The 17,606-nt window shown below is 38.2% G+C and overlaps 2 protein-coding genes and 1 pseudogene across 2 annotated transcripts; all 3 read left to right on the top strand.

Moving 5' to 3' along the window:
• Positions 1-1,108: 1,108 nt before the first annotated feature.
• LOC149004425 (G-type lectin S-receptor-like serine/threonine-protein kinase RKS1) lies at positions 1,109-5,065 on the top strand. Its single transcript, XM_089168458.1, has 7 exons — positions 1,109-2,417; positions 2,536-2,703; positions 2,761-2,963; positions 3,090-3,300; positions 3,413-3,650; positions 4,424-4,574; positions 4,672-5,065. Exons 1-7 carry the CDS (start codon positions 1,109-1,111, stop codon positions 4,960-4,962), a joined length of 2,571 nt encoding a protein of 856 aa, XP_089024584.1. The 3' UTR covers positions 4,963-5,065.
• Positions 5,066-7,367: 2,302 nt separating this feature from the next.
• On the top strand, positions 7,368-11,458 carry LOC149004424 (G-type lectin S-receptor-like serine/threonine-protein kinase RKS1). The gene is made up of 7 exons (XM_089169444.1): positions 7,368-8,731; positions 8,842-8,970; positions 9,062-9,264; positions 9,391-9,601; positions 9,714-9,951; positions 10,733-10,883; positions 10,981-11,458. Exons 1-7 carry the CDS (start codon positions 8,257-8,259, stop codon positions 11,266-11,268), a joined length of 1,695 nt encoding a protein of 564 aa, XP_089025570.1. The 5' UTR covers positions 7,368-8,256; the 3' UTR covers positions 11,269-11,458.
• A 1,698-nt stretch (positions 11,459-13,156) lies between these two features.
• On the top strand, positions 13,157-15,961 carry LOC149004423 (G-type lectin S-receptor-like serine/threonine-protein kinase RKS1; annotated as a pseudogene).
• Positions 15,962-17,606: the final 1,645 nt, after the last annotated feature.

Here is a 17,606-nt window from a genome sequence, read left to right as displayed (position 1 = left end):
ATAGAAAATAGGGTGGGGGTTGGTTCACCTAACGGCTCAAACTTCGGCTCATGGTTGGACCCCCAAACGAACTCCGATTTTGATGATCTTTGGCTCGTTGGAAGGTCTTTCGACGATCTTTGATTTGATATCTTATTTATGTCAATCGGATTCTCCATCACTGATCTACAGATATTCCAAAATTACCCTTTTTACACTATCGAGACTAATCTTCTCTCTTCACTTAAACTCTAAGTCAGTTTTTTAGTCATTATAAGGGTCATCTACCAACATTTGTTTAATTTCCAATCCTTCGGGCTCGAATTGAATGGTCCACAATTGTCGCCGAATCAAGGCCCAGGTTCTCGGTCTTAACCACGGGTTAAAGGGTGGGGAGGGTTTCCAATTTTGCCCATAATATATTGATAAATATAATTTTTATCTTTTATATTTAAAGATTTTAAGTTAAAAAAAAAAATTACATCTTGAAGAGGAGTTTGACTAAGAGTGTTGGCGTGTCACATGACTCAACTTCTAGGCAATGGTTGAAGATAAGATCAACGGTGTAAAATTGATTGACCAGAGGATCTAACGTCTAATCTTGCTTATATGACCAACTCGCTGAACTGACGAGGACTGTTAGGTGTTAAACTTCGTTGTGAGAGGCACTTGTTTCAAAATATGTCATTTTCTGGAATCTTTCTCAAATTTCTCCCACTTTTACCCCCTCGCTTTGTCTTTTAGTTCTTGAAATCTCCCCTTTCTCTCCTCTACCTCTGTCGCTCTGCAAGTTTTTTCTTCCGATAGGTAAGTGAGGATTTAGCCAGTAGTTTTAATTGATTATTCTTTGATGTACAATGATCTTCACTTCCACTAGTTTTTGATTTTGTCTCTTTTCTTTCAAGATTTGTTGATTGAATTAGTCTCCAACTACTCTGTTTCTAGAGGTAGATGATTTTGCATGTCTTGTAAAATAGGGCATACTGATGATTGTGGGAAACAGGTTAAGATGGGAACCAAATGCAAAGGGGTCATTCTCATTGGTATGATTCAGAGGATGAGTAGGAAGGAAAACACAATTAGTCAGTTGAGCTAGCCGAATCCACTATCTCCTTGGAGACTGTTGCATATGTTCCCTCTCATACGCTTATGCTTATTCCTACTCTTTCAGTTCTGCGTCTATAATTCCACACCCACTTCTCTTTCCAGTTACCTAAACCCAAACGAATCAATCTCTGACGGACAAATCCTTGTCTCAGCTGGAAACAATTATGCCTTGGGCTTTTTCAGCCCTGGGAATTCTAGTTATAGGTACGTTGGAATTTGGTTTTATGAAGTGTTGGGAAAATCTAAATCCCCATACAAAGTAGCTGAAGCATCTGTGGTTTGGGTTGCCAACAGAGATAACCCTATCAAAAATTCTTCTGGGTTCCTATCCCTCGACCAAGATGGGAATCTCGTTGTCTCTTCCCTTGGTTACCATAAATGCTTCTGGTCGACCAATGTCTCCTTGAGTTCCAATTCCACCTTTGTGAGGCTCGTCAACTCTGGAAACCTCATTCTATATAGTGGCAACACACATAGGCTCCTTTGGCAAAGCTTTGATCATCCAACACACATGTTCCTTCCTGGAATCAAATCAGGGTTTGACCGGAGGACTGGTCTTCAAAGGTTCCTGATATCTTGGAAATCCAAAGATGATCCTGGCCGAGGAATTTATTCATACAAGTTCAACTCACGCGGTCAATATATAGAATCGTTCTTGTACAACGGACAGGCCCCGGTTTGGAGAGTTGGTCCATGGAACGGCCAAAGATTTAGTGGTATTCCAGAGATGTCCCAGAACTACCTCTTCAATTACAGTTTTGTGAATAACAGCGACGAGCTCTACATGATATACAATATGCACAACTCTTCCATCTTTTCACCATTCATGCTGGATGACTCTGGGGTAATCCAACGGATGACTTGGATGGAGAAAGAACATCGTTGGAACATATTCTATTCGGCACCAAACGATAAGTGCGACAACTACAAATATTGTGGGGCTTATGGGAGCTGTCGCATTGAGGAGAACACTGTGGAGTGCTCGTGCCTACCAGGTTATCAACCAAAGTCTCAAATGCGCTGGTCCTTCAAGGAATGGTCCGATGGGTGTGTGAGGAAGAGAAGCCTTGGGTGCGGTAAGGGAGATGGGTTTCTGAAGATGGTAGGCCTAAAGCTTCCAGACACAGCCATGGCCCTGGTCAACAAGACTTTGAGTCTCAACGAGTGTAAGCAAGAGTGCTTCAAGAACTGTTCTTGCACTGCCTACGCCCCAGCAAATATTACCGGTGGAGGCAATGGTTGCATTGCTTGGTTTGGCAACTTGACGGACATTCGATATTTCAGTCATGGTGGCGATTATTTTCACCTGCGAGTGGATGCCATGGAGCTAGGTCAACTCGTTTCTTAATTGAATGAGTTTCTTCTTTTCATTTTTTTTTTTTTCTCTTGTTTGGGGTGGGGGGGGGGGTAGAATATATGAGTTCATGATGATGGTTTTATGTGTTGCAGCTGAACATGCAAGAAAAGATGAAGGATTTCTTCATAACAAGCGGACTTTGGTGATTCTTATCGTGTCTCCTATTGTGGTTGTGCTTCTCTTCACTACTTTTGTGTACCAGCTGCTAAAGAAGAGAAGAGGTAAAAAAAAAAAAGAGGAAAAAAAAATCTTTTTTCATGGTTTATTTACTCAGAGTAGTATCAAGCAACTTCTAACGTCCAATTATGACCAATCAGAAACAACTGAGAAGCAGAAGCGTAGTAGGTTCTTATTTGATTTCACTAGTTCAACAAGAAACTTTATTGGGAAAAATAAGCTTGAAGACATTGATTCGAATGCCGAATTGCCATTCCTTGAACTAGAAGTTGTGGCAGCTGCCACGGACAACTTCTCTCCCAATAACAAGCTTGGACAAGGCGGTTTTGGTGTTGTCTACAAGGTGACTCTTCTTCCCATTCTTCAGTTACTATTTAGTTTAGATTAATAGATTGCAAGCATGGTCCACAATACTAACATCTGGTATTGGTTCAAGGGTTGATTAATTGGTTTTAATCTCAATTTGCAGGGTCGGTTGTTCAATGGGAAGCAGATAGCTGTTAAAAGACTATCCAGGAATTCAGGGCAAGGAACTGAACAGTTTAAAAATGAGGTTCTATTGATTTCAAAACTTCAGCACAGAAATTTGGTTAGCCTTCTTGCTTGTTGTGTCCATGAAGAAGAGAAGATCTTAATCTACGAGTTCATGCCCAATAACAGCTTGGATTCTTTCATTTTTGGTATGCTTCACTCTTATTAACTAGCTAGGAAATTGTATTTCTTCTTCTATTATTACTATTATTATTTTCTAATTCATTTCGCTATAATTACTTCATGCAATGCTTTGGACAGATAATAGTAAGAAAGCATTGCTTGATTGGAGTAAACGATTTGAAATCATATTGGGAATTGCTCGTGGTGTTCTTTACCTTCATGAAGACTCTAAGTTGAGAGTCATTCATAGAGATTTAAAAGCTAGCAATGTATTGCTAGACGAAGAGATGAAACCCAAAATTTCAGATTTTGGTATGGCAAGAATTTTTGGAGGAAATCAAGAACAAGAAAATACAAGCAAAGTTGTTGGGACATAGTAAGTTTTTCAATCCTTCTTCTCAAAACACAAAAAAAAAGAGGGAGTAGCACAGTTCAAAAATTATGCATTAATTTTCTCGTGTCTCTAAGTAAATGATGATCTTTCCGTTCTCCAAAAAGCCATGTTTGAGAGGATGCCTGTAAAAATGAGAAAAAAAAAAAAGAAAAAGAAATTAAGCAATCACAAACAACATCTGAGAAACTTAATGTGATCTGGCAAAAATGCTTAAAACCACCTAGCAGAATCTGAATATTTTCTATTCATCAGAAGATAACTTCTTCTCTGTTTATGTATGTGATCGAGGTAGACTTGTACCAATTCTCAAGCTCAGCATAATGTCTTCCATATTTGCCAAACCAATTGACTTCACAAATATATTTACCCATAAATATAACTTGATGATGCTTTTCTTTTTTCTTTTTTTTTCCTGATCATGTTATTCAGTAGTCAACCCTCAACTTGAGCCACTCATGCTTCTTCAATCATCTCGTTTGGCTCATATGATTTAGGTTACTGTAGTACTATATGAAAAGTTTTAATTAAACTACTCATTGTGTAATTTACTTGATCTCTTTCCCTTCATTTTATATATGGCTCAGAAAACTATAAACTTCTCTGGTCTTTGAATGAATGCAAAACTTGTGATTTTTTTTTTCTTGGCAAAGTTCGTTCAGTAAGTGTAACATTGTACATATGATTAAACAACTTATTTTATTACTTCCATGAACTTAATTAATTTTTATTTTTTAATTGTTGCTTTGTCAATATAGTGGTTATATGTCACCAGAGTATGCAATGCAAGGACTTTTCTCAATAAAGTCAGATGTTTTTAGCTTCGGAGTATTATTATTAGAGATAATAAGTTGCAAACAGAATTGGGTATATTTTCATGATGATCCATCAACGCATTTAATAGAACATGTAAGTACATATTTTTGTTTACATTCTTAGTTCATGAAAAGGTGTTCTTTTCAATCAATAATCCTCATATTCAGACAATCACATTGAAAATTTTCAGGTATGGGAGTTGTGGAAAGAAGGTAATACATTGGAGATAGTTGATTCATCAATGGGTGACTCGTACCCTAGCCATGAAGTTTCAAGGTGCATCCAAATTGGGTTGTTATGTGTGCAACAAAGTCCAACAGATAGGCCAACAATGTCAAGTATTATTTTCATGTTGGAAAATGAAACAGAGATGCCTGAACCTAGCCAACCTCCTCTTCTTATGCAGCAGAGAACTCTCAGTGACCAAGATACACTTCCCTCTATAAATGAAGTGACGGTTAGTGATATAGAACCTCGATAAAAGAAGTATTTTTTTTGGCATTGTATGTTGGTTATTTGAAGATGTTAGTAATCCATTGTCATGACATCTATGAACTTAGCTTGAGTCTTCTCCAATGTTATGTAATCACCAACTCAATTTTCCACTATCCATGGGTGTGGCCATGGCAATGTTAGATATATAGGCAGATATGGCTCAAGTTGATTAGATTTGACAAATTCAAATCCTATAGTAGGAGAAGAAAATTTGTTAAATTCAAATCTAATCCCTTGGCTTCTCCTCCTTGTGTGGACTTGGGGTTTTTTTTTTTTTGGTTGTGTGGACTGTTGTATCCCTTCTGCAATGCCTCGCAGGGTTGGGTTGTGGAATGAAAACAAAAAAACCGTGGTAGGAATGTCAAATAACACATGATTATGGGTTTAAATATGGTTCAGGTTTGGCTTGGTCTGTTTCACTGCAATTCAATTAAATCACTTTAAAACCAAAATCGAACTGTGTATTGTTCTTAATCAAACCAATTCAAAATCGATTTCTGGTTTTCGGCACAGATTCTGATCGACAACCTTACATAATAAACTCAACTTGTTTCTCTTCAGTTGGGTCTTCGCTAGTGAAACTCATTTTCTTTTCCGAGTTAAAGCAAGTGGAACTTCAAAATAAGGAATCAAGCAAGAGTGACAATTAAGCTATCCGTTCCTCTCTGGTCGGATCCTCATAGTTTCTACATAGTGGTGGCAGGAAATCTGAGCTCCAATGGCAGTGCTTCGACCACCAGATGAAAGTACAGCTTCAGGGCATGCAAATCTAGGGTTGGACTACCATCCCCAAAAAAAATTTTTTTTTTTTTTTTTTTTTTTAAAGGGCCTTTTTTTTTTTGAATAGGGGGATTTCATTTCCCCCCCCCGGGGGGGTGCCCCCCCCCCCCCCCCCCCCGGCCGGGGTTCCTAACCATCCTACTACTCGATGACCGTTTTGCAACAGAAATTTGGTTTCAATGTTGGGGCTCCGCAGCATATCTACCCAATCCCAGCGAGGGCTCTTACACTTTCTGTTGTGGATTACCTTTTGAAAGAAAGATGCATACCAAGGTATCCTAGAAGACATAGGAAATGGGTAGGGGTGTAAATGGATAACCGAAATCCGCTTCCGACTTCTCATCCGCATTCGTTTAGGGGTATCTAAATCCGTCCGATTACTAATAGGATGCAGATATGGTATACCCCGTTCGTACCAATTATTATTCGTCCGATAAAATTATCTGATTAAGTTATTTATTTAGATTTATTTTACTTATTTTTGTAAATTTTTTACCGTGATATGTAACTATTTTTCTATATTTTCTACTAAAATAGCTACCAAAGTTGCTAAGTTCTTAAATTTCAAACCTAGTCCTCACAAATAAAATGGTAAAGATGTAAACAGATAGTCGAAAACTTGTCTTCAATCGGTATTTATGCCCACTTAGAAGAATCTACTTAAGAAAAAAACTATCCCGATTATCATCCAAATCCAATTAAATATGTCGAAAAGCCGATAAGATATTATTCAAATCCGTCCGAATATAATAGGATGTGTATATGGTATTACCACTATCCGATCCAAATCCAGTACGTTTACACCCCTAGAAATGGGGTATAGCTAACCAGTACTATCATGGTAATTAATGAAGCAAACTGGTCCATCCCAACGAGGTCCCATATATATGGAAGAATCAGAGTAACAAACTTCTGAGACTTGTCACTCATCTTAGACTCTAGGTCATTAGGCATTTACCAGATGCCCCAACCTATAAGGCAAGAAGATGATCAAGACTACTATGTCTTGTCCTACAAGGAAGGGAAATTGCTTTAGTGTTGTGCATTAAATGCGCAGTACAATGCTGCGAACGGTCGAGGTCAAACTAGGATCGAGATTTTGATCTCAACCGTTCATTTTGCCAAAGTTCTTTTACACTTGTGAGAAACCAGCGGTCAAAATCGAAATTTTGACCCTCGTTTTGACCTCAATAGTACGTTGCGCATTAATTACGCAGCATCCAAGCAAGACCCGGTGGAAGAACCTTACAATAATAGCAAGTCTACTTAGATATCTCTTTATACACCATTATCTTGATCATACTTGTCAAAAGCTCTTTACTTTATATATAGGACCTCACTCGGATGGACCTGTTTGTCTCATTAATTACCATGACATTACTGGCCGGTTATACCCCATTTCCTACGTCTTCTAAGACCACTCTAATAGCACCTTTCTTTGTCCAATTTTAGTCATTTCTTTCTTTCTTTCTCTCTCATTCTTTGCATCTTCCTTTCTTTTTGTCCCGCTTAAGTGGACGTACGTCATAAAAAAAATTAAAATTTTTTTTAAAGAAAACCTCTTATATTAATATTCGCTGGTATGATTCAGAGGATGAGTAGGAAGGAAAACACCATTAAGTCAGGTTAAGCTAGCCGAATCCCATTAGCTCCTGGAGATTGTGCTATGTTCCCTCTCATACGCTTATGCTTATTCCTCCTCTTCCAGTTTTGCATCTACGATGCCGCCCCCACTTCTCCTTCCGACTTCCTAAAACCAACAGAATCAATCACTGATGGACAAATCCTTGTCTCAGATGGAAACAATTATGCCTTGGGCTTTTTCAGCCCTGGGAGTTCTAGTTACAGGTACGTTGGAATTTGGTATTATAAAGTGTTGGGAAAATCTAAATCCCAATTCAAAGTTGCTGAAACTTCCGTGGTTTGGGTTGCCAACAGAGATAACCCTATCAAAAATTCCTTTGGGTTCCTGTCCCTTGGCCAAGATGGGAATCTCGTTGTCTCTTCCCGTGGTGACCAGAAATGTTTCTGGTCGACCAATGCCTTCTCCAATTCCAATTCCACCTATTTGAGGCTCGTCAACTCTGGAAACCTCATTCTATATAGTGGCAACACACATAGGCTCCTTTGGCAAAGCTTTGATCATCCAACACACATGTTCCTTCCTGGAATCAAAGCAGGGTTCGACCGGAGGACTGGTCTTCAAAGGTTCCTGATATCTTGGAAATCCAAAGATGATCCTGGCCGAGGGCTTTATTCATACAAGTTCAACTCACGCGGTCAATATATAGAATCGTTCTTGTACTACGGACAGGCCCCGGTTTGGAGAGTTGGTACATGGAACGGCCAAAGATTTAGTGGTATTCCAGAGATGACCCAGAACTACCTCTTCAATTACAGTTTTGTCAACAACAGCAACGAGCTCTACATGATCTACAATATGCGCAACTCTTCCATCTTTTCACCATTCGTGCTGGGATGACTCGGGGTAATCCAACGGATGACTTGGATGGAGAAAGAACATCGTTGGAACATATTCTATTCAGCACCAAACGATAAGTGCGACAACTACAAATATTGCGGGGCTTATGGGAGCTGTCGCATAGAGGAGAACACTGTGGAGTGCGCGTGCCTACCAGGTTTTCAACCAAAGTCTCAAACGCGGTGGTCCTTCAAGGAATGGTCCGATGGGTGTGTGAGGAAGAGAAGCCTTGGGTGCGGTAAGGGAGATGGGTTTCTGAAGCTGGTAGGCCTAAAGCTTCCAGACACAACCATGGCCCTGGTCAACAAGACTTTGAGTCTCAACGAGTGTAAGCAAGAGTGCTTCAAGAACTGCTCTTGCACTGCCTACGCCCCAGCAGATATTACCGGTGGAGGCAATGGTTGCATTGCTTGGTTTGGCGACTTGATGGACATTCGATATTTCAGTCGTGGTGGCGATTATTTTCACCTACGAGTGGATGCCATGGAGCTAGGTCAACTCGTTTCTTAATTGAATGAGTTCCTTCTTTTCGTTTTTTCTTTTTTTCATTTGAGGTGGGGGGTAGAATATATGAGTTCATGATGATGGTTTTATGTGTTGCAGCTGAACATGCAAGAAAAGATGAAGGATTTCTTCACAACAAGCGGACTCTGGTGATTCTTATCATGTCTCCTATTGTGGTTGTGCTTCTCTTCACTACTTTTGTGTACCAACTGCTAAAGAAGAGAAGAGGTAAAAAAAAGAGGAAAAAAAATCTTTTTTCATGGTTTATTTACTCAGGGTAGTATCAAGCAACTTCTAATGTCCAATTATGACCAATCAGAAACAACTGAGAAGCATAAGCGTAGTAGGTTCTTATTTGATTTCACTAGTTCAACAAGAAACTTTATTGGGAAAAATAAGCTTGAAGACATTGATTCGAATGCCGAATTGCCATTCCTTGAACTAGAAGTTGTGGCAGCTGCCACGGACAACTTCTCTCCAAATAACAAGCTTGGACAAGGCGGTTTTGGTGTTGTCTACAAGGTGACTTCTCTTCCCATTCTTCAGTTACTATTTAGTTTAGATTAATAGATTGCAAGCATGGTCTACAATACTAAAATATGGTATTGGTTCCAGGGTTGATTAATTGGTTTTAATCTCAATTTGCAGGGTCGGTTGTTCAATGGGAAACAGATAGCTGTTAAAAGACTATCCAGGAATTCAGGGCAAGGAACTGAACAGTTTAAAAATGAGGTTCTATTGATTTCAAAACTTCAGCACAGAAATTTGGTTAGCCTTCTTGCTTGTTGTGTCCATGAAGAAGAGAAGATCTTAATCTACGAGTTCATGCCCAATAACAGCTTGGATTCTTTCATTTTTGGTATGCTTCACTCTTATTAACTAGCTAGGAAATTGTATTTCTTCTTCTATTATTACTATTATTATTTTCTAATTCATTTCGCTATAATTACTTCATGCAATGCTTTGGACAGATAATAGTAAGAAAGCATTGCTTGATTGGAGTAAACGATTTGAAATCATATTGGGAATTGCTCGTGGTGTTCTTTACCTTCATGAAGACTCTAAGTTGAGAGTCATTCATAGAGATTTAAAAGCTAGCAATGTATTGCTAGACGAAGAAATGAAACCCAAAATTTCAGATTTTGGTATGGCAAGAATTTTTGGAGGAAATCAAGAACAAGAAAATACAAGCAAAGTTGTCGGGACATAGTAAGTTTTTCAATCCTTCTTCTCAAAACACAAAGAAAAAGAGGGAGTAGCACAGTTCAAAAATTATGCACAAATTTTCTCGTGTCTCTAAGTAAATGATGATCTTTCCGTTCTCCAAAAAGCCATGTTTGAAAGGATGCCTGTAAAAATGAGAGAAAAAAAAAAAAGAAATTAAGCAATCACAAACAACATCTGAGAAACTTAATGTGATCTGGCAAAAATGCTTAAAACCACCTAGCACAATCTGAATATTTTCTGTTCATGAGAAGATAACTTCTTTCTGTTTATGTATGTGATCGAGGTAGACTTGTACCAATTCTCAAGCTCAGCATAATGTCTTCCATATTTGCCAAACCAATTGACTTCACAAATATATTTACCCATAAATATAACTTGATGATGCTTTTTTTTTGTTTTTGTTTTTTTTTTTTTTTTTTTTTTTCCATGTTATTAGTAGTCAACCCTCAACTTGAGCCACTCATGCTTCTTCAATCATCTCGTTTGGCTCATATGATTTAGGTTACTGTAGTACTATATGAAAAGTTTTAATTAAACTACTCATTGTGTAATTTACTTGATCTCTTTCCCTTCATTTTATATATAGCTCAGAAAACTATAAACTTCTCTGGTCTTTGAATGAATGCAAAACTTGTGATTTTTTTTTTCTTGGCAAAGTTCGTTCAGTAAGTGTAACATCATACATATGATTAAACAACTTATTTTATTACTTCCATGAACTTAATTAATTTTTCTTTTTTTAATTGTTGCTTTGTCAATATAGTGGTTATATGTCACCAGAGTATGCAATGCAAGGACTTATCTCAATAAAGTCAGATGTTTTTAGCTTCGGAGTATTATTATTAGAGATAATAAGTGGCAAAAAGAATTGGGCACATTTTCATGATGATCCATCAACGCATTTAATAGAACATGTAAGTAAATATTTTTGTCTACATTCTTAGTTCATGAAAAGGTGTTCTTTCCAATCAACAATTCTCATAGTCAGACAATTACATTGAAAATTTTCAGGTATGGGAATTGTGGAAAGAAGGTAAGATGTTGGAGATAGTTGATTCATCAATGGGTGACTCCTATCCAAGCCATGAAGTTTCGAGGTGCATCCAAATTGGGTTGTTATGCGTGCAACAAAATCCAACAGATAGGCCAACAATGTCAAGTGTTATTTTCATGTTGGAAAATGAAACAGAGATGCCTGTACCTAGCCGACCTCTTCTTCTTATGCAAAGAACTCTCAATGACCAAGATACACTTCCCTCTATAAATGAAGTGACGGTTAGTGATATAGAACCTCGATAAAAGAAGTATTTTTTTTTTGGCATTGTATGTTTGTTATTTGAAGATGTTAGTAATCCATTGTCATGACATCTATGAATTCAGCTTGAATCATCTCCAATGTTATGTAATACCAACTTAATTTTCCACTATCCATGGGTGTTGGGCATGGCAATTTTCAATATATAGGCAGATATGGCTCAAGGTAATTAGATTTGATCACAACTTCAAATCCTATAAATAAGGAGACAGAAAATTTGTTAAATTCAAATCTAATCCCATTGAGCTGTATGTGTATCATCCTCTATATCTGACTAGTGTGATGGAACGTTGATAAAGGGTGCAATTTTATTCTTTTGGCAGTGTGTTGGTACTAATTATCATGCAAATGCCTCTACAAAGGGTGGTGAAGAAAAGAAAAAAAGAATAACGCGGTAGGAATCTCACGTAACTCCGGAGGAACGCATCTTTACTGCACACAAAACAAAACAAAACAAAACAAAACAAAGAGAGAGGCATGATTATTGGGTTAAATATTCTTCAGGTTTGGTTTGACCTGTTTAACTGCAATTCAATTAAATCACTTTTAATTTTGGCCAAAAAAAATTTAAATCACTTTAAAACCAAAATCGAACAGTGTATTGTTCTTATTAAACCAATTCAAAATTGATTTCTGCTTTTCGGCATGGATTCTGATCGACGACCTTAAATAATAAACTCAACTCGTTTCTCTTCAGCTGGGTCTTTGCTACTGAAACTCATTTTCTTTTCTGAGTTAAAGCAAGTGAAACTTCAAAAAAAGGAATCAAGCAAGACTGACGATTAAGCTATCGGTTCCTCTCTGATCGGATCCTCCTGGTTTCAACATAGCGGCAGCGGGAATAATGAGCTCTAGTGGCAATGCTCTGACCACCAGATGAAACTACGGCTTCAGGGCATGAATCTAGGGTTGGACCAGAAGACCGTTTTGCAACAGAAATTTGGTTTCAATGTTTGGGAGTTCTATGTCAATGGTTGGTCTTCAGGGTTTCGCAGCATATCTACCCAATCCCAGCGAAGGCTTCACACTTTCTGTTGAGGTTACCTTTTGGAAGACAAATGCATGCCAAGGTGTCCCAGAAGACGTAGGAAATGGGGTATAGCTGGCCAGTACCGTCATGGTAATTAATGAGGCAAATTGATCTATCCCAGTGAGGTCCCATAGATATGAAAGAATCTGAGTAAGTACCTTAGGAGACTTGTCATCCATTTTTGACTCTAGGTTGTAAGGCATCTACCCCATTCTATAAGGCAAGAAGATAATCTAGACTACTGTGTCTTTGTCCTGTGAGAAAGGAAAATTGCTTGAGTGGTACGCATTAAATGCGCAGTACTGTGCTACAAACGGTCGAGGTTGAAACTAAGATTGAGATTTTGATTTGACCATTTGTTTTGCAAAAACTGTTTTAACACTTGTACAAAATGAGCGGTCAATTCAAAATCTCGACCCTCGTTTCAATCTCAACTGTATGTTATGCGGTGCTGCACCCAAGCAAGACCCATGTGGAAGAACCTTGCAATAATAGTTATCTCTTTATACACTATTATCTTGATCATACTTTGTCAAAAGCTCTTTGCTTTATTATTAGTACTTGCTGGGGTTTTAAAGCAGAACATGATAAGGAAGGAAATGTCACTTGTCAGGTTGAACTGAATCCATTGGCTCCTGGAGATTGTGTTATGTTCCGTCTGATCATATGCTCATGCTTTATCTTGTTCTTTCATATATATAAGACCTCACTCGGATGGACCTGTTTGTCTCATTAACTACTATGACAGTACTATCCATCTAGGTATACCCCATTTCTTACGTCTTCTAGGACCTTATATTAATTCTCATTGGTATGATTCTGAGGATGAGTGGGAAGGAAAACACCATTAGGTCAGGTTGAACTAGCCGAATCCATTAGCTCTTGGAGATTGTGCTATGTTCCCTCTGATACGCTTATTCCTCCTCTTCCAATTCTGCATCTACGATGCCGCCCCCACTTCTCCTTCCGATTACCTTAAACCAACCGAAATAATCACTGATGGACAAATCCTTGTCTCAGTTGGAAACAATTATGCCTTGGGCTTTTTCAGCCCCGGGAATTCTAGTTACAGGTACGCTGGAATTTGGTATTACAAAGTGTTTGGGAAATCCCAATACAAAGTTGCTGAAACTTCCGTGGTTTGGGTTGCCAACAGAGATAACCCTATCAAAAATTCCTCTGGGTTCCTGTCCCTCGGCCAAGATGGGAATCTCGTTGTCTCTTCTCATGATGACCATAAATGTTTCTGGTCGACCAATCTCTCCTTGAGTTCCAATTTCACCTTTGTGAGGCTCCTCAACTCTGGAAACCTCGTTCTATATAGTGGCAACACGTATAGGCTCCTCTGGCAGAGCTTGGATCATCCGACGCACATGTACCTTCCTGGGATGAAATTAAGGATCGACCGAAGGACCGGTCTTCAAAGCTCTCTGAATTCTTGGAAGTCTAAAGACGATCCTGGCCAAGGGATCTATTCCTACAAGTTCGACTCACGCGGATGCTCTACCGAGCGGTTCTTGTACAAAGGGTCGACTCCAATTTGGAGAAGCGGCCATTGGAATGGCCAAAGGTTTAGTGGTGTTCCACCGATGAACCTAAATAACCTCACCAAGATCGAATTCGTCGACAACAGCGAGGAGCTTTACTGTGTTTACTACTTGGACAACTCCTCCCTCATCTCATTCATGACATTGGATGACTCTGGGGTACTCGAACGGATGACATGGATAGAGAAGGAACGTCGATGGAACATATACTATTTAATGCTAGACGATAAGTGCGACCATTACGGATATTGTGGGGTGTTTGGAAGGGATTCACATCGTCTGTAATTCCCTTCCCTACAATTCCCTGCAATTCCCTCATAGGATTGTGCCATGTGGTATTTAAGTAATCCAAAGGTTACCCAACAAACTAGAGTTTAAATAAAATTCAAATTTATGGGTGGGTTTAAATAAAATTCAAATTTATTTTAAATTAGATAACCATTGGATTACTTGAAATGCCACATGACACAATCCTTTGAGGGAATTACCGGGAATTGTAGGGAAGGGAATTACAGAGGATGTGAATCCGTTTGGAAGTTGTCGCATAGAGGAGAACATTGTGGAGTGTGTGTGCCTACCAAGTTTTCAACCAAAGTCTCAAACGCACTGGTCCTTCAAGGAATGGTCCGATGGGTGCGTTAGGAAGAGAAGCCTTGGTTGCGATAAGGGAGATGGGTTCCTGAAGCTGGTAGGTCTAAAGCTTCCTGACACATCCATGGCCCTAGTCAACAAGAATTTGAGTATTGACGAATGTAAGCAAGAATGCTTCAAGAACTGCTCTTGCACCGCCTACGCCCCTGCAGATATTACCAGTGGAGGCAGTGGCTGCATCGCTTGGTTCAGCAACTTGACGGACACTCGATATTTTAGTCATGGTGGCGATTATTTTTACTTACGAGTAGATGCCGTGGAGCTAGGTCAATTCATTTCTTAAATTTCCACTTCCATGTTGGTCTTTGTATAACAATGAGTTCATGATGATGGTTCTCTGTGTAGCTGCTGCACATACAAGAAAAGACGGAGGATTTCTTCACAACAAATGGACTCTAGTGATTCTTATGGTGTGTCTTTTTGTGATTGTGCTTCTCTTCACTACATTTGCGTACCGACTGCTGAAGAAGAGAAGAGGTAAAAAGGAGAAAAAAAATTATTATTGCATGGTTTATTTACTAAAAGTAGTATTCTAATTGTCAACTGCGACCGATCAGGAACCATTGAGAAGAAAAAGCATAGCAGGTTCTTCTTTGATTTCACCAGTTCAACAAGAAACTTTAATGGAATAAAGGAGCTCGAAGACATTGACTCAAATGCTGAATTACCATTCATTGAACCAGATGTTGTAGCAGCTGCCACGGATAACTTCTTTCCTATATAATAACAAGCTTGGACAAGGCGGTTTTGGTGTTGTCTACAAGGTAACATCTCTTCCAATTCTTCAATTACTAATTAGTTGACACTAATAGATCCCAAGCTTGATCTACAATACTAAAATCTGGTACTGATTAAAGGGTTGATTGGTTTTAATCTCAATTTCCAGGGTCTGCTATTAAATGGTAAGGAGATAGCTGTTAAAAGACAATCCCGGAAATCAGGGCAAGGAATTGAAGAGTTTAAAAATGAGGTTCTATTTGATCGGCAGACTTCAGCATAGAAATTTGGTTAGCCTTCTTGCATGTTGTGTCAATGAAGAAGAGAAGATCTTAATCTATGAGTACATGCCCAATAAAAGTTTAGATTCTTTCATTTTTGGTATGCTTCACTCTTATTAACTAGCTAGGAAATTGTATTTCTTCTTCTATTATCATTATTATTATTGTCTAATTCATTTCACTGTAATTACTTCATGCAATGCTTTGGACAGATGATAGCAAGAAAGCAATGCTTGATTGGAGTAAACGATTTGAAATCATAGTGGGAATTGCTCGTGGTGTTCTTTACCTTCATCAAGACTCTAGGTTGAGAATCATTCATAGAGATCTGAAAGCTAGCAATGTATTGCTAGATGAAGAGATGAACCCCAAAATTTCAGATTTTGGTATGGCACGAATTTTCGGAGGAAATCAAGAACAAGAAAATACAAGCAAAGTTGTTGGAACATAGTAAGTTTTTTAATCCTTCTTCTGACCGAAGAGAGAGAGAGAGAGAGAGAGAGAGAGAGAGAGAGAGAGAGAGAGAGAGAGAGAGAGAGAACCCGAATTCAAAAAATTGTTCATTATTTTTCTTGTGCATGTCTACCTCTAACTAAATTACGATCTTACTTGTCACCAAAAACCGATGTTTTAGAATATGAGTATGATAATCCAAGAAAGAAATTAAGCAAGCAATCACACACAACATACAAGAAACTTCTGTGCTTCGGCAAAAATGATTTCAACTACCTAGCAGAATCTGAATATTTTCTATTCATCAGAAGATAATTAAGGTATAAGTCTCACTATGTGATCTAGGTAGACTTGTACCTCTCTAGCTTAGCATAAATGTCCTCCATATTCGCCAAACCAATGACTTCACAAATGAACTTGCCCCTTAATACAACTTGATCATGTTATTCAGTGCTCAACCCTCACCTCTAGTCACTCATCTTCATTACCTTGTTGGTTCATCAGATTTAGGTTATTGTAAATTTGTAATACTATTTAAAAGTGTAATTAAACCCTTCACGGTCTAGTTTACTTGATCACTCTGCCCTTCATCTTGTATATGGCTGGGAAAACCAAAAACTTCTCTGGTCTCTGAATGAATTCAAATTTTTTTATTTTTTTTCGTTTCTCCCTTTATTGGCAATGGTCATTTATTAAGTCTAACATCCACATATAATTAAAAAATTTATTCAATTATTTCCATGAGCTTAATTAACTTTTTTTTGTTGCTTTGTCAACAGTGTTTATATGTCACCAACTCAATTTTTCACCATCCCTGGGTGTGGCCATGGCAATTTTAGATATATGGGCGGATATGGCTCAAGGTGATTAGATTTGACAAATTCAAATCCTATAAATAAGGAGAAAGAGAATTTGATAGATTCAAATCTAATCCCATTGAGCTGTATCATCTGATTATAGTGATGGAACATTGATAAAGGGAGCAATTTTATTTTTTTGGCATTGGTGTGTTGGTTGCTTGAACATGTTAGTAATCCACTATCATGCAAATGCATCTACGAAGGGTGGTAGAATGAGAGAAGAAAAAAAATCTACGGTAGGAATTTGACATAACACATTATTGGATTAAATATATAGGGTTCAGGTTTAATTTGGTCTGCTTCACTGCAATTCAATTAAATCACTTTAAAACCAAAAATCAAACCGTGTATTTTTCTTAATTAAATCAATTCAAAATCGATTTCTGGTTTTCGGCAAGGATTCTGATCGACAACCTTACATAATAAAGTCAATTCGTTTCTCTTCTTTGGGTCTTCGCTAGTGAAACTTAATTTCCCTTTTTGGGTTAAGCAAGTGGAAATTCAAAATAAGGAATCAAGCAAGAGTGAAGATTATGTGGTGGAAATTATGAGCTCAAAGCTTCGACCATCAAGTGAAAGTACGGCTTCAGGGTGTGAATCTAAGGTCGGACCAGAAGACCAGTTCGCAATAGAATTTTGGTTTCAATTTTGAGGAGTTCTATGTCGATGGTTGGTCTTCATACTATCATACTTCATACTACTATTATAAAAGTATGAACTCAAAGGACATGGCTACATTTCGTTTTCCTCCAATACTCTTCTGTATTCAATCAATAGACATTT

The sequence above is a fragment of the Hakea prostrata genome, chromosome 9 (genome assembly GCF_041222555.1).
Source record: "Hakea prostrata isolate BN-2017 chromosome 9, UWA_Hpros_2, whole genome shotgun sequence".
In the NCBI taxonomy this organism is placed as follows: domain Eukaryota; kingdom Viridiplantae; phylum Streptophyta; class Magnoliopsida; order Proteales; family Proteaceae; genus Hakea; species Hakea prostrata.
The sequence above is the reverse complement of the archived record's forward strand: the minus strand, read 5'-3'. Positions and strand labels throughout refer to the sequence as shown.

Coding starts and splice junctions, on each gene's coding strand:
- LOC149004425 (XM_089168458.1), top strand. CDS start 1,109: ATGTTCCCTCTCATACGCTTATGCTTATTCCTACTCTTTCAGTTCTGC. Junction 2,964..3,089: donor GTTTTGGTGTTGTCTACAAG/GTGACTCTTCTT, acceptor CTCAATTTGCAG/GGTCGGTTGTTCAATGGGAA. Junction 3,301..3,412: donor CTTGGATTCTTTCATTTTTG/GTATGCTTCACT, acceptor TGCTTTGGACAG/ATAATAGTAAGAAAGCATTG.
- LOC149004424 (XM_089169444.1), top strand. CDS start 8,257: ATGACTTGGATGGAGAAAGAACATCGTTGGAACATATTCTATTCAGCA. Junction 8,971..9,061: donor ACTGCTAAAGAAGAGAAGAG/GTAAAAAAAAGA, acceptor ATGACCAATCAG/AAACAACTGAGAAGCATAAG. Junction 9,602..9,713: donor CTTGGATTCTTTCATTTTTG/GTATGCTTCACT, acceptor TGCTTTGGACAG/ATAATAGTAAGAAAGCATTG.